This window comes from Chiloscyllium plagiosum, unplaced genomic scaffold, assembly GCF_037043375.1.
Source record: "Chiloscyllium plagiosum isolate Xiang-an unplaced genomic scaffold, Cpla_swu_hap1 HiC_scaffold_3, whole genome shotgun sequence".
NCBI lineage: Eukaryota > Metazoa > Chordata > Chondrichthyes > Orectolobiformes > Hemiscylliidae > Chiloscyllium > Chiloscyllium plagiosum.
In genome coordinates, this window is record NW_028270141.1 from 134,706,290 (window position 1) to 134,723,152 (window position 16,863).

A 16,863-nucleotide genomic window follows, 5' to 3' on the forward strand; every position below is an offset into this window, starting at 1 on the left:
CTTCTTTGCATCTAAGCAGAGACTGCTTTTTACTGGGCATTCTCCCTTCAATCCTCAGTGTCATCTCCTTCATCAATGGTTTATTGAGAATTATTTTCTATGGGAGCTGCTACATTTCTTGCAATTGTATGGTTCCCATGTCTATTGTATCTCTAATTGATTGCCATCTTCAAGGTTCTAAATGTTTTGCTTCTTTCTCTTGCTCATTAGCCCCATTGCTTCTCTGAGAATTCATTTACTATCTCCTTGCTTTGTACTGCACATCATTTCTCAGTGATTCAACTCTCTACACGTTTGACCCTTTGATCTGAATCCAGTTTATTTCCTTTTGTCTGTGAGATTCGTGGTTGAGCACAACGCACACTCACCTTTTTTCTGTCTGGCATGTATTCTATTGTTGCATCAACGTGACTATCTTTCTCTTATTGAAAGCTAGTTATGTGGTTAGTCAGTGTTTTCATCTCTCTATGATGTGGAGGTGCCGGTGTTGGACTGGGGTGGGCAAAGTTAAAAATCACACAACAAGTTATGGTCCAACAGGTTTATTTGGAAGCACTAGCTTCCAACAAAACTAGATTGCCATTTGTTCAATATAGCGTTTTAATTGCATGACACCATGATCTTTTGCTATAAATTCTGTATCTTATGATCCTGCCCCACTAGTTACCTGATGAAGGAGCAGCACTCTGAAAGCTCGTACTTCCAAATAAACCTGTTGCAATATAAACTGGTGTTGTGTGATTTTTAACTTCATTTCTCTACTCTTGGCTTCACGTGCTTTAGCAGCATCCACATCCCGTGACATTGTGAGCTTGTCTTTTGTCTTTTCCAATTAAACATTTTTGTATGTTAGTGTACTAAATGAAGAGCCCTGCATCTGCGTCCTTACTGACTGTAATTTTCAATTTTATTACTTTTTTATTGGTGTTCTTATTTTTCATTTCCCCTCTATATTAGACCTAGTTCTCAATTGTGATATCAGTTTGATCCTTGCCTTGCACCCACGTTTTCTTCTTATTATTCTCTATCTCCATTGTCACAAGCGGGCTGAAAATATGGATGTAAGTTTGCTTGCTGAACTAGAAGGTTCATTTTCAGACGTTTCGTCACCATACTAGGTAACATCATCAATGAGCCTCCAGTGAAGCACTGGTGTTAGTGACCCACCTTCTGTTTGTGTTTAGGGTTCCTTGGGTTGGTGATGTCATTTCTGTAGTGATGTCAGTTCCTATGGTGATGTAATTTCCTGTTCTTTTTCTCAAAAGGTGGTAAATGGGAACCAAGTTGATGTGCTTGTTGACAGAGTTCCGGTTGGAATGTCATGCTTCTAGGAATTCTCATGCGTGTCTCTATTTGGCTTGTCCGCGGATTGATGATGTCCCAGTTGAAGTGGTGTCCTTCCTCACCTGTATGTAAGGATACTAGTGAGAGTAGGTCACGTCTTTTTGTGGCTAGTTGATGTTCATGTATCCTGGTGGCTAGTTTTCTGCTTGTTTGTCCAATGTAGTGTTTGTTACAATTCTTGCAAGGTACTTTGTCAATGACATTAGTTTTGCTTGTTGTCTGTATGGATCTTTCAAGTTCATTAGCTGCTGTTTTAGTGTGTTGGTGGGTTTGTGGGCTACCATGAAGCCAAGACTTTGTTGCAACAAGCAGACAAAATGTGTCCAAAAACCCAAACCACTCTTCCCTACATCAAAGACATCTTGGAAGTGACTGCCAGACTACTCAGACCTCTTGGAATTGCCTTTTGTCTGTCAACCTTTTATCACCATCACGCCCACTCTCAGACTACCCCATGAAGAGCAGTTTCTCTAAGTTTCTCCTTGTCCTTTCCATATGTTATGATTGTGTAATTTTAGTAGTGCATAGTTTGTAACAGATGCTAATTTTACTTTTAAGTAACAGACACAGACAAAAGTCATTGTCACGTGGCTGAGTATTGTTAAGTCATTGCCAACCAAAAGCAGACGGACTGATATATTATCTCAACTTAGACACAGTTATCCTTAAAAATTCAGAACTACTTAGATGAGAGAGAGTAGAAACCCCCAGAGTTCAAACATAACTAACTTTACCTTCACAGAATCAGGGAGGTTATACAGTGTAGAATTCAGCCCATGATGTGTGCATTGGTTCTATTACCTTGCACCAATCTCCTGCTTTTTCCCCAAACACTTGCACTCTACTTTTTATCTAAATACTCATCCAAAGGCCTCTTGACTGTCTCAATTGAATTTGAATTCACCACACTTCCAGTTAGTGCATTTCATACCCTAAATACTAGAAAAGCTTGTTCTCATTTCATCCTTACTGCTTTTGCAGATCACTTCAGATCTGTGCCCACCGCTCTACCTAAGCCACTCATGATTTCGAAAACTTGTATAAAATCTCCTCTTCTCCAAGATCAGAACCAACTTGTTCACTATATCCTGAGAACTGAGGTTTCTTATCCCTGCAACCACTCTTGTATAATACTTCTCCCTCTCTGCAATGCACTATATCCTCCATATAATGTGACACCCAGAAATGTACCTTGTGGGACAATGATTATCAAAAGTTGACATAGCAATCATTCTTAAGTTTAATCAGTATAAGGCTCCGAAGCTTGATTTTTAAAAAGTGTTCTTCAGGAAGTATTCTGACAAGCAACATCCTCAGAGAGGAAAGATCACAGCTAAAGAGAGTGTCTTTTCAGGAATAAACCAGAGTTCTGTATAAAAGGTCCAAGCAATCTATAAATCTCTCTCTCTATCTCTCTCACACTCTCTCTATTCCTGATGAAGGGCTTTTGTCCGAACGTCGATTTTCCTGCTCCTTGGATGCTGCCTGACCTGCTGTGCTTTTCCAGCACCACTCTGATCTAGACTCTGGTTTCCATCTTCTGCAGTCTCTTTTTACTCACACTCTCTCTCAATGCCTACTCAACTTACTGAATTTACCTGTGCAAACAACCTCTAAATATTCAACTATAGAAAGCAGTGAAACTGTTGAGTTCTGACTTCAAATTTTTCAATATCTGCATCTTCAGAAAAAGAAATCTTCAAGCAAGTCAATCCTGGATAGATCTGATTTTCACCTTTGAGTGTCTTTTATCTATCTTCTTTCATAATTTTATCTTTATTTTATCTGATTTATCAAGTTTTTACTTTGTAACTTTTATCAATAGCTATCAATTCACTAAGCTCTGACCTTGTTTTAAAACCAAAATTTTGCTGCTGGCTATTTTTAACTTAGAACACAAAAGAAAACTGAAAAGGACTTAAGTGCTATGACTCTTAGTGCTCTATGTCGTTTACTGTTCACTGATCAGACTGTTGTGACGCAGAGCTAAACTGAACCTTCCTGCTATCACTCCAACAGAACATTGTACAGACCAGAGCACATTATTGTTGGCTAAGAAGGACAAAAGTGAGGGGTCATCGCTGAACCAGACTATGATCATCTCATTCAGACTGAGTACTGAAACTGGTCCAGAAATGAATAAACAGGAGTCAGTGAGGGATGCGGAAATGGAGAATGAAGAAAGAGTGAGTATTGATGATGGCATTGCAACTTCCAGTGTATTCACATCCTTCCTATAATTTGACACCCAGAAATATACACAATGCTCCAGCTGAGGTCTAACAATGTCTCGTACAAGTTCAAAGTCACCTCTTTGCTTTTGTGTTCCCATAAAGCTGAGGACACCGTATGCTTTAGTTACTGTTCTTTCCACCTTCCTGTCACCTTAACTGATCTTTGTACATAAACACCTAGGTTCTTCTGCTGCACCCTTAGTGAATTATTCCCTCATTTTGTATTGTCTTTCATTGTTCTTCTGACCAAAATGCTTCGATTCACATGGCTTTGCACTGAACTTTATCTGTCTGTTTCACCAATTAGCACAGAAGGAAACTATCAAGACTGTGCCAACTCTTTAAAAGTTAAGACTCAATTAGTTCCACTTCTCTGATCTTTAACCATAACCCTGCAAACTTTTCACTTTCAAGTTAAGTTACGCCTGAATTTTTTTTCCTTCACCTGTTCAGGCAATGCATTATCAGATTGGGAAGAATGAAAACATTAACCGTGCCTTGCAAAATAGGAGAAAAAACTGAAAGGAATAGGGGAACAAAGGAATTTCTGGATCTAGCTGAACAAATCATTAAAAATGACATTGGAGGGCAGTAAAGCAATGCAAATGCTAAAAATGCTTTGGAGAATTCATAGTCAGACACCAGGAAATATGATGGTTCCTGATAAATCCAGGAGAATTACCTTCCTCAGAAAACAGGTTGACTGTGGAACTTACTCCACAGGAATAGGTTATGTTTCTCAAAAACTTGATAGGTATATTCAGAAGGGAAGACAAAGGTACTTTGAGAGCCTGAAGTTTGTTGTAGCACCGTTGGAATCGGAAGAGACTTACGGCATATGAACAGCAGGTCATGATGTAGGTTCATGGTATGATATACAACTACTATTTGCACACTTGGATTCCAAAGTGGCCAGAGTCATGTATGGCTTAAAGTTTGATATTGTTTGTGTTAAGAAGATGAGACGTAGTTTTCATGTCGTTTAGAATTCCATTACTGGCTCAGGATTGTCGAGAAATGTATTCATGTATATTTAATCCTGCAGAAAGCAGAGTAAATAAAATTAGTGTTACCTAGCAGTATGATGTCCTAGGGGATAAGACGCAAACAGAAAAAAGTTAATTTAGAAAGAGTCTGATGCCTCCAATATTTTAATCCAAATCTGATTGTTAGTATCCGTATTAAAAATATAAGTATATTAATGAGTTTGTTGTAGCACCGTTATTGTCCCTAACTCTGAGTCAGGAGGCCTGGATTCAAGTCCCACTTGTTCCATAGATATATAAAAGCATCCCTGAATAGGTTGATTAAAAATATCTATAAGTACATAAGCAAGTACAGTAAACTGTCAGTGCATCAGTTAATCTGTTCCATCAGTGTTTCTGGTGTTACACAGTTGTCCTTTCATATCTTTGTCCTTACTTCTATGCAGGAATTGAAAATCTGGGTATCAGTACTTCAATGCTAAATCTATTTTCCACGCTCCCCCACCCCCTAAATTTTCCACAGTTGCGTCACTTGACAATCTCAAAGTCAGTGCAGGAGAAGATGCATCAGAAAAGGAGGGAAGAGATGGAGCAGCGACAACATCGGAAGGAAAGAAAGCTGAAACAGCAGCTGGAAGAGCGCCTGCAGGAGATCACACCCCATAGGGACACCGTCCCAGGTAACAAAGCAGATGTCATGGGGTAAGGGGAGGAAATAAAGATTATCGGAAAGGAGAGAGTTGATGTTTTGAGGGGAGGGCAATTATGATATGCTGTTATTAGGGGGAACGGGGGAGTATTTGGAAATTCAAAGCTCTAAACTCAATGATCAGCCTTTTCTTAGAGTATTGAACAGTACTCAGGAGTAGGCTCTTTGGCCCACCATATCTGTGCAGACCATGATGATTCTAAATTAATCCCACGTGCCTGCACATAGTCTGTATCCCGCTATTCCTTTCCTGCTGATGTGTCCGTCTAACTGTGTCCTCTGCAACTTTGCTATCATATCTGCTTCTACCATCTCCTCTGGTAGTATGTAACAGGCACCTGCCACCTTCTGTTTTTTAAAAAACACATTATTTGCATGGCTCCCTTAAACATTTCCCCTGTCACATTAAACCTATGCCCTCTAGTATTTGACATTATCACCCAGGAAAAAGACTGCAACTATCCACCTAATTCATGCGCCTCATAATTTTATATATTTCCAACAGGTCTCCTTCCAGCTTCTGACACTTTAGCAAAGACAATCTAAGTTTGTCCAACCTCTTCTAAGAATAAAACAATAGATTTACTTTACAGTTAAGATTTTTATTGAATTGAAGTTTTGCTATTTGCTGTGGTGGGATTCGAATCTTGAATGTTAGTAGAAGGTTCTGAATTCCTAGTCCAGTGCCATGACCACTACACCACCATCTCCCCTCCTCACCTTTGCTAGATGACATTTGGTGTGATTGTTTACTTCTATATGCAAAATAAATCCTATCTACTTCAATATCAAGGGAATGTGTGGATGTGTGTCCAAGTACAGATACAAACACATCTGATGTATCTTTTTAAAATGTTACTATAGGTATGGACAAGGATGGAAAGATGCTATTCCAATCTTTAACTTTATGACTTGCTAGCCCACAAGTTATCAGATTTATTGATGCAATTTAAATTTACCAGTTTGGCATTTGAACCTATAGCCCCTAGGCTTTATGTTCAATAAAATGTTTACAAGAACCATTTTACATTAGATTAATTACAGTGTGGAAACAGGCCCTTCGGCCCAACAAGTCCACACCGACCCGCCGAAGCGTAACCCACTCGGATGCATTCGCCTACATTTACCCCTTACCTAACACTATGGGCAATTTAACATGGCCAATTCACCCGACCTGCACATTTTTGGATTGTGGGAGGAAACCGGAGCACCCGGAGGAAACCCACGCAGACACGGGGAGAACGTGCAAACTCCACACAGTCAGTCGCCTGAGGCGGGAATTGAACCCGGGTCTCAGGCGCTGTAAAGCAGCAGTGCTAACTGCTGTGCCACCGTGCCACCCATTTTGTTAGTTTATATTTTGTATTTTAATAATTCAAAGATGAAACATTGCATTGGTGATGAATAGGCTTAGAATTAGGTTTATTATCAAGTGTACTTTGTTATTGACCAGATCAGACCCCCTCAAATTATTTTAAGAAGGTAGCCTAGACCCTAACTTTTTCTTGTTTTAAAGACAGATGCAAAGTGGATGTTCCAGGTATGATGCAATTGAGCAAACCACTTGGCTTTAAACAAAACAGAATTTATTTAAACACTACAGGTGAAACATGAACAGAAGAAAGTGGAATTTCGAATACCTTAACAATTGGAAAACTTAACTTATCCAATACAGTAATTATTAGTAATTAACTGTTCCAATGCAATAACATTCCATCAACACACCCCTTGGCAAAAAAGGTAAGTTCAAACACAGATTCTTACAAGCAGAAGGACACAACATCCAAAGAGAGATTTCCAAGAAAGTCAGAGGAATCCTTTACTGCAACTCTTCTGGACGACAACATCTTGTGGCTGCTACAGCTAAACCAAACTAGGAAAAAAAACCTGAACTGGGAGAAATGGCCGGTCCCCTTCCATTGTTAAACTCCCTAGACTCCTCGGTACCTCTTCCTTTAGACCCCTCTTCAAAAAAACCAAGGACAAAAGAACCTTTTTTTAAAGTGATAGCATTATCACAATTCAAGTACAAAAGTACAGGAGTACAGTGAAATAGGTGTAATATAATGTCGCCATACATGGTGCCATGTTAGGTACAAAGTACCTAGTTACAAATCTTATGTACTAAAATAAATTAGGTACAAAAATAGAGACATTTAAATAAAGCTAAAAGTTCTGCATTATAGTTCTTCATAGTATAAATTAGGAAAATACAGAAATAAAGTTAAAAGATAGACATCACAGTCCTTCTACAGCCTGCAGTCACTGCATGCTGGGGGCTTTCCACATGTGGTCACTCTCTCCTTTGTGCTGGCCAACTTCAACCAGGTTCATAAGCTGTTGATTGCCATCTGTGACAGGCTGTGACTACCAGCTGCCCCGCTCTTGGCTACCATCCCACTTGCCGCTCTCCTCTGGGCCCAACGACCACTGGCCATCCCACTCTGTACTGGCCTGCCAACCTCTGGCTGTTCAGCTCTGCTGTGGACCTGCTAATCGCTGGCTGTCCTGTTCTGTACTAGCCTGCCGACCAATGGCCATTCCACTGTGCACCAGGCCTGACGACCGCTGGCCATCCTGTTCTGTACTAACTTGCCGACACTGGCTCTCCACCTCTGCTCTGGGCTTACCGATCGCTGGCTGTCCTGTCCTGTACTGGCCCGCCAACTACTGGCTGTCCTGCTGTGCTCCAGGCCTGTTGACTACTGGCCATCCTGCTGTACTCCAGGCCTGTTCACCACTGGCCATCCCACTGTGCTCCAGGCCTGTTGACTACTGGCCATCCCGCTGTGCTCCAGGCCTGCTGATCAGTGGCCATTCCATCCTATACCTGCCTGCCAACTGCTAGCTGTCCCACTGCTCTTTGGGCCTGCGAACCGCTGGCCCTCCCGCTCCATACCAGCTCACCAACCGCTAACTATCCCGCTGTGCTCCAGGCCTGCCGAACACTGGCTGCCCCACTGTACGCCAGTCCGTGACCACTACCCTTCCCACTCTGCTCTGAGCCTGCTGACCACTGGCTGTCCCGTTGTGTACTGGCCTGCTAACTGCTAACTGTTCCACTCTGCTCTGGGCCTAGAGTATCCCACCTTGGGCCTCTGCAATGCTTCAATGCCATCACTGCTATTCCCTCCACAAGGTAAGTTTGAAAAAAAACTTAAAAAGGGAAGAACAAGAAGAGGGGGAAAGAAAGAGAAGCAGATGGAAAGAGCAAGCCTCGGTCTGAGTCCAGACGATGCCTAGAACACTGCTGCCATCTAAAGACATGGTGAGAGTGATGTTGCCAAGCTCAAAATAGAATGAACTCATTAGGAATCTTGCCTTTTGAATTGATAGAAAATGGAAAAGGCATCTTGTACTTTTCCAGTGTATTAAGTGTCTTAACTTAAAGCTGCTATGAATGGTGAGAAAAAAACAACTCTGTCTTTTCATGTCAACAAACATAATGAGACTGGACAGAGGTCAAGTCTGCCCGTGCATTTGGAGAGACATTGGCTGTTGTGAACTGGAGGATGAAGATCAGAGAGACAGAATTATGTGAATTTAGTTGCTTCTCTTGTGTTTCCCACTTCTTTCATTCTATCACTAGTGGTGGTGGCTCCAGTAGCCAAGTCCCTAAACTCTGGAAAATCTCCTCTGGAAAAACTCAGGTCTTATAAAGATGTTCCTTAAACCCTACTTATTTGAACTGACGTTTAATAATCGCGGACTTGGTGTGTGCTAAGAATCAATTCAGTTTGATTTATACTCCTGTGAGGCGTATTTTATGTCATGTGTTATATCAATACAATTTGTTGTTGGGGTTCATAGGAAGGTACATTGCAGTTGCCTGTGTTTCTTTTTTGTGCAGTTCCAGAGTTGTTGAACAGCAGGGACTTCAGCAACATCAGTCTTAACTCTAGTCTTAATAATGGCAGTTCGTTGCGTAAACGAATCAATCATCCTTCGCTGCCGAGCATCCCAAATATTATTCAGACCAACAATGTGGCTCGACGGTTCTCAGGTAAGGAAACAGTATAGTGCCTGACTACTGTTGATTCATTTATAGCAGTGCTTGTTTTAATTAGTGAGAGGTTTGTGTAGAATGATAAGAGACTAGGGTGGAGAGGGGAGATTAAACATGAGGAAGCCACAGATAAGGCTGCACTTTGCCTAATATTTCTTTTAGTCTTTTGTGGGATCAGAGCATCACTGTCAAGGCCTATACTTCCTTGCTCTGGAGAAGGTAGTGGTGAGCTATCCTCTTGAACTGCTGCAGTTCATGTGGTGCAGTTACATTGACAATGTTGCTAGGAAGAGAGGTCCAGGACTTCAATCCAGTGATACTGAAGGAACAAGAGTATGTTCCAAGTTAGGGTGATGCTTGACTTGGAGAAAAACCTGCAAGTGGTGATATTTTCAATGTTCTGTCTGCCCTTGTCATTCTTGGTGGTTGAGGTTTTAAATTTGGAAGATAGTTGGGAATTTTCTATTCATGATTAGATTAGATGTTTAGATTCCCTACAGTGTGGAAACAGGCCCTTAAGCCCAGCAAGTCCACACCGACCCACTGAAGAGTTACCTACCCAGCCCCATTTCCCTCCAACTAATGCACCTAATGCTGTGGGCAATTTAGCATGACCAATTCACCTGACTTGCACATCTTTGGACTGTGGGAGGAAACCGGAGCACCCGGAGGAAACCCACGCAGACACGGGGAAAATGTGCAAACTCCACACAGACAGTCGCCCGAGGCTGGAATCGAATCTGGGACCCTGGTACTGAGAGGCAGCAGTGCTAACCACTGAGCCACCGTGCTGCCCCAAGTTTGTATTCCCATTTATCTGCTGCCCTTGTCCTTCAAAATGATAAAAATCATGGTTTGCAGAGATGAGTAAAATATTGGAGGGTAACTCCCAGCTCCTCTTCAAATAAGCCATGAGTGGAGATAGGGATAATGTTATGAAATTATTTTTTGCTGCCTGAGTGCTGATATGGTGGGCCATTTTATGCATCCACTATAGAACTCATCCAAAATGGAGAATTTTCCCTTCTTGTAAGTATATGACTTGCTCCTTAATGCATATATCCATGTCTATCATACAAGGCACAGTTTAGGCACGTTCTTACTGGGAAAGGGATCGTAATATAATCCAAGCTGGCTGATCATGAGAAACTAAGACACATAGTTATCTGGATTACTCCTGATGCTATGAGCTAGTGAGAGTAGAAATAGGAGGACAGAGCAGATGAATGTGTGGATGAGGAGCTGGGTATGGGAGAAGGATTCACAATTTTGGATCATTGGAATCTGTTCTGGGGCTGAAGTGACCTGTATAAGAAGGAAGGATTGCACCTGAATTGGCAGGGAGATTTGCTAAAGCTGCTTGGGATCCTCAAAGATTTAAACTAGTAAGGTGGGGAGGGGTGATCAGTGCAGTACCACAGGGATTGGTGCTGGGTCCACTATTTTTCATCATTTATATAAATGAGTAGGATGTGAACATAGGAGGTATAGTTTGTAAGTTTGCAGATGACACCATAATTGGAAGTGTGGTGGACAGCGAAGAAGGTTATCTTAGATTACAACGGGATCTTGATCAGATGGACCAATGAGCTGAAGATTGGCAGATGGAGTTTAATTCAGATAAATGCGAGGTGCTGCATTTTGGGAAAGCAAATCTTAGCAGGACTTATACACTTATTGGTAAGGTCCTAGGGAGTGTTGCTGAACAAAGAGACCTTGGAGTGCAGGTTCATAGCTCCTTGAAAGGGGAGTCGCAGGTACATAGGATAGTGAAGAAGTCTTTTTGTATGCTTTCCTTTATTGGTCAGAGCATTGAGTATAGGAGTTGGGATGTCATATTGCAGCTGTACAGGACATTGGTTAGGCCACTTTTGGAATATTGTGTGCAATTCTGATCTCCTTCCTATTGGAAGGTTGTTGTGAAACTTGAAAAGGTTCAGAAAAGATTTACAAGAATGTTGCCAGTGTCGGAGGATTTGAGTTATAAAGAGAGGCTGAATAGACTAGGGCTGTTTTTCCTGAGCGTCGAAGGCTGAGGGGTGACCTTATACAGGTTTATAAAATCATGAGGGGCATGGATAGGATAAATAGACAAAGTATTTTCCTTGGGATGGGGGAGTCCAGAACTAGAGGGCATAGATTTAGGGTGAGATGGGAAAGATATAGAAGGGACCTAAGGGGCAACATTTTCACGCTGTACCTCTCCATGACACTCTGATTCTAAGATAGAATTGCTACAGTGCAGAAAGAGGCCATTAAGTCTGTCAAGTCCACATTGACCCTCTGAAAAACATCCCACGTGGACCCAGTCCACCACCCTATCTCCATAACCCCACATCTATCTTGGCTAACTGCCCTAGTCTGCACATCCCTGGACACTATGGACAATTTAGATTAGATTAGATTACTTAGTGTGGAAACAGGCCCTTCGGCTCAACAAGTCCACACCGACCCACCAAAGCAAGACCCACCAAAGCAAGACCCACCCAGACTCATTCCCTTACACTACAGGCAATTTAGCATGGCCAATTCTCCTAACCTGCACATTTTTGGATTGTGGGAGGAAACCCACGTAGACACTGGGAGAATTTGCAAACTCCACACAGAGAGTCGCCTGAGGTGGGAATTGAAACCGGGTTTCTGGCTCACAGCGCCAGAAACTGCTGCCTCATAGCGCCAGAGACCCGGGTTCAATTCCCGACTCAGGCGACTGACTGTGTGGAGTTTGCATGTTCTCCCTGTGTCTGCGTGGGTTTCCTCCGGGTGCTCCGGTTTCCTCCCACAGTCCAAAGATGTGCAGGTCAGGTGAATTGGCCATGCTAAATTGCCCGTAGTGATAGGTAAGGGGTACATGTAGGGGTATGGGTGGGTTGCGCTTCGGCGGTGCGGTGTGGACTTGTTGGGCCGAAGGGCCTGTTTCCACACTGTAAGTAATCTAATCTAATCTAATCTAATCAGTGCTAACCACTGTGCCACCGTGTCGCCCCCCCATGGCCAATCCACCTAGCCTGCACATCTTTGGACTATGGGAGGAAATCAGAAAACCCGGAGGAAACCCATGCAGACAGTGGGGGAATGTGCAGACTCCACATAGACGGTAACCCAAGTCCCTGGCACTGTGAGGTAGCAGGTATTAGAACAACTAGTTTTCTTGATATATATTAATGAACAGGGCACAATTTCTAAATTTGCATGTTGACAAAAAATTTGGAAATGTTTTGAAGTGTGACAATCATAGTGATGAAGAGGTCACTATTATAGATTGGAATAATAGGTGAACATGTGGCAGGTGAAGTTTAATACCAAGAAGTATGAAGTAATGCAGTCTAGTAGAAAAAAATGAGAGGCAATATTACTAAAGTGTAAGATTCTAGATTGAGAAGCTGAGGTTGCTGGAGTAGAAAAGCCTGGGGGTACACGTACATAAGTTGTCAAAGATAGCAAGGAAAGTTGAAAAAGCGGTGCAAAAAGCCTTTGGTGTGCTGGACTTTGTGAGTAGAGGCACGAAATATCAAAGCCAGGAAGTTACATCAACCCCTTAAAAATCTATTCACTGGTACAGCCTCCACTGGAATATTATGTCCCGTTCTGGACACCACGGTTTAGAAATGAGTGAAGGCTTCAGGTAGGATTTATAAGAAGGTTTTCAGGGATGAAAGACTTCAGTTGCATGAATAAATTGGAGAAGCTGCCTTGTTTTCTTTAGGGAGCAGAAAGTTTGACGGAGGTGCTCAAAATCAAGAGAGACTGGGACCAAGTGGATAAACACCTTTCTCATTGGTGTAAAGGTCAAGAACCAGAGATCAGTAATTTAAGGTGATTAACAAAAGGACTAAAGGCAAGAAGTGTAGGTTATTTTAATACAGTGAAGGATAAGATAGAACTTGCAGTCACAGAGAAAGGCTGATTGTGTGGGACTAGCTAAGCTGCAGAGAGCCAGCACAAATATGATGAGGCAAATGGCACTTGCTTGCTAAACACCATTGAGTTCTGTGTGCTCTTAAGGTATGGTGCTCTTAAGAGGAATAGAGAATCTGAACCTCCTCCCACCCGGCCCCCTGTAAAAACGCCATCCCATATTCCCAATTCCTTCGTCTTTGCCGCATCTGCTCCCAGGAGGACCAGTTCCAATATCGTACAACCCAGATGGCATCCTTCTTTAAAGACCGCAATTTCCCCCCAGACGTGATCGACGATGCCCTCCACCGCATCTCCTCCACTTCCCGCTCCTCCGTCCTTGAGCCCCGTCCCTCCAACCGCCACCAGGACAGAACCCCACTGGTCCTCACCTACCACCCCACCAACCTCCATATACAGCGTATCATCCGCCGTCATTTCCGCCACCTCCAAACGGACCCCACCACCAGGGATATATTTCCCTCCCCTCCCCTATCAGCATTCCGAAAAGACCACTCCCTCCGTGACTCCCTCGTCAGGTCCACACCCCCCACCAACCCAACCTCCACTCCCGGCACCTTCCCCTACAACCGCAAGAAATGCAAAACTAGCGCCCACACCTCCCCCCCTTACTTCCCTCCAAGGCCCCAAGGGATCCGCCACAAATTCACCTGCACCTCCACACACATCATTTATTGCATCTGCTGCACCCGATGTGCCCTCCTCTATATTGGGGTGACAGGCCGCCTATTTGCGGAACATTTCAGAGAACACTTCTCGGACCCCTGGACCAACCAACCCAACCACCCCGTGGCTCAACACTTCAACTCCCCCTCCCACTCCACCAAGGACATGCAGGTCCTTGGACTCCTCCATAGCAACACGACGGTTGGAGGAAGAGCGCCTCATCTTCCGCCTAGGAACCCTCCAACCACAAGGGATGAACTCAGATTTCTCCAGTTTCCTCATTTCCCCTCCCCCCACCTTGTCTCAGTCAAATCCCTCTAACTTAGCACTGCCTTCCTAACCTGCAATCTTCTTCCTGACCTCTCCGCCCCCACCCCCACTCTGGCTTATCACCCTCACCTTGACCTCCTTCCACCTATTGAATTTCCAACGCCCCTCCCTCAAGTCCCTCCTCCCTACCTTTTATCTTAGCCTGCTGGACACACTTTCCTCATTCCTGAAGAAGGGCTCATGCCCAAAACGTTGATTCTCCTGCTCCTTGGATGCTGCCTGACCTGCTGTGCTTTTCCAGCAACACATTTTCAGCTATGTTTTCAAAACCCTTCCAGCACGTGGGCCTCATGTCTGGGTTTATTAAGGACTAACTGATAGAGATGAATTTGTGTTTTGTCTAAAATGCCATTATTGTTGTATCACGTGACTACCAGAACAGTAAATAATAAGTTAGATTGTCTGACCAATTGGTCTGTTTAGTTACCAACAATTGCTATCTACCCAAGTACAAAGTTTCATTTCCTTTGAGACTGATGTTTCACTGCATAACATGCCTGCTCTTCCAGCTCAGTCACTGCCTGGCTTCCCTTTGGATTCCCCAGAAGGAGATGCAGATATGGATGATGAAGAATTCCTGAAGATGCACTCATTCACCCGACAGGAGCAAGGATTGACCGAGGCACTGAAACTCCTGGCTAACAGTGACTGGTCAGACTTCTGGATTTAAAAATATTCTTTACTTCAAGGCAGCTGCGAAAACCTGAATCAAAGAACCCAGGCAGGATTTCCCCCTCATCAAACCTGTCCTGCATAGGCAGAATGTGGTTTGGGGTGCCATTCTGCCAATTCTTTGTTAGTTATAGAGCTATCAGCTGCAAAGGAAAGTAAGCGGATGACAATATCTTTGTTCTAATATGGGCAAGTATGTTTGAATAAAATGCAAATGAGGTGAATACATTATATGACCTATTTCCCATAATTCCCATCCTAGCAGTGTTGAGAACAGGGCACAGGGTGATAGGTCATGTTGATCACGGGGTGATCAATAGTGTGGGCTCTGCCTCCATTTTAAACCAGATAAAAGGCAGAATGTGAGGAATGGGCCAGCCTCTCAGTTCTTCAGGAACTTTCTAAAGACCCAATGCTACCATTTGCCTACTTTCTATCCAACTTCCCAATAGAGGCAGAAATCCATCAAGAGTCCTCGATAGTCTTAATCATCAGCCTGACCCTGGCACATTGGCCTGGCCTACAGAGCACTGCTCTACCAGAGAGCTGAGATTTCTGCCAATGCAAAAAGTCCTGACTCCCCCACATTACATTGAGTCTACAGCACAGAAATGGAACAGTCACCAGTTGGTGTCTCAATATTTATGCTGCACATCAGCAGAGCTGAGGTCTAAAGGGATAGAAAGAAGTGGACAAAACCATATATAATGCTGACTGTATCGTTATTCAATCAGTGTTTTATATCCTTATTCACATACTTACAGTGGTAAATTCATTATTAATGTGCGCAATCTGTTTGATCATTTTAAAAATTACACCCCTGTCTTAAGCTCTGAGTTATTGCATTTTGCTATTTGAGGTCAACCTTTGTTGATGTAATAATTCCAGGCCTTTATTCCAATGCCAGTTTTGGCTATGACCTATTTTCAAGCAGCATACTTGTGGTTCTTTCTGGAAGTCCTGAGAAAATTAATAGTAGATCAGAAAGAGGGACTGAATAAAATTAATGAAAGAAAACACTAGTAATGATTAATTTATGGAATTAAAGAGTGAAAAAACCCCAAGACCTGACTGTTTCTAGGGGCGACACGATAGCTCAGTGATGAGCACTGCTGCCTCACAGCACCAGGGTCCCAGGTTCGATTCCAGCCTTGGGCAGCTGTCTGTGTGGCGTTTGCACATTCTCCCTGTGTCTGCATGGGTTTCCTCCCACAGTCCAAAGATGTGCAGGTCAGGTGAATTGGCCCTGTTAAATTGCCCATAGTGTTGGGTGCATTGGTTGGAGGGAGGTGGGTCTGAGTGGGTTGCTCTTCGGAGGGTCGGTGCGGACTAGTTGGGCCGAAGGGCATGTTTCCACGCTGTAGGGAATCTAATCTATCTGAGAGAGTTAAAGGAATTAGGGGAGCACGTTGAAGGTGTCTTAACTATAACCTTTCAGAATTCCTAGATGCAGGAGTTATCCATCTGGATTGGAAATTGCATGAATCACTCCTCTTTTTAAGATTGGTGAGAAAGGAAACCAAGGGAATTACAGACCTGTTAGGCTTACATCTGTGGTGGGGAAAATTTTGGTGTCTATAATCAAGGATGGTTAACTGAATGCCTTAAGATTTTCAGTCAATCAGGGGTTCATAACAGTTCATGCCTGACAAACCTCATTGAATTCTTTGAAGAGGGGACCAAGGTTGTGGACAGGGGAATTTGTGAACAGAAATGTTGTTTATATGGACTTCCCCAGAAGGCATTTGATAAAATCCCACATAAGACACTATTAACTAAAGTTGAAGCCCATAGAACTGAGGGCAAATTACTGATATGGGAAATTGGTTGAGTGGCAGGCAATAGAAAGAAGGGATGATGGGTTGGTACTCAAATTGGCAGGATGTGACCAAAGAGTCCCACAAGGATCTGTTTTAAGGCCTCAATAATTCACATTATTTATTGACAACTTCGATAATGACATAGAAAATCAAATATCCACATTTGTTGATGACACAG

At 43.0% G+C, this 16,863-nt stretch overlaps 1 protein-coding gene across 7 annotated transcripts in view; it reads left to right on the forward strand.

Moving 5' to 3' along the window:
* Positions 1-16,863, forward strand: part of LOC122548488 (TOG array regulator of axonemal microtubules protein 2-like) — a 119,760-nt gene that overhangs the window by 64,237 nt on the left and 38,660 nt on the right. For all 7 annotated transcript variants that reach the window (XM_087983549.1, XM_043687208.2, XM_087983548.1 and 4 more), the window contains 4 exons: positions 3,364-3,530; positions 5,088-5,244; positions 9,124-9,276; positions 14,703-14,844. In XM_087983549.1, coding sequence (XP_087839675.1) covers positions 3,364-3,530; positions 5,088-5,244; positions 9,124-9,276; positions 14,703-14,844 — 619 coding nt within the window. The remainder of the gene's footprint in view (positions 1-3,363; positions 3,531-5,087; positions 5,245-9,123; positions 9,277-14,702; positions 14,845-16,863) is intronic.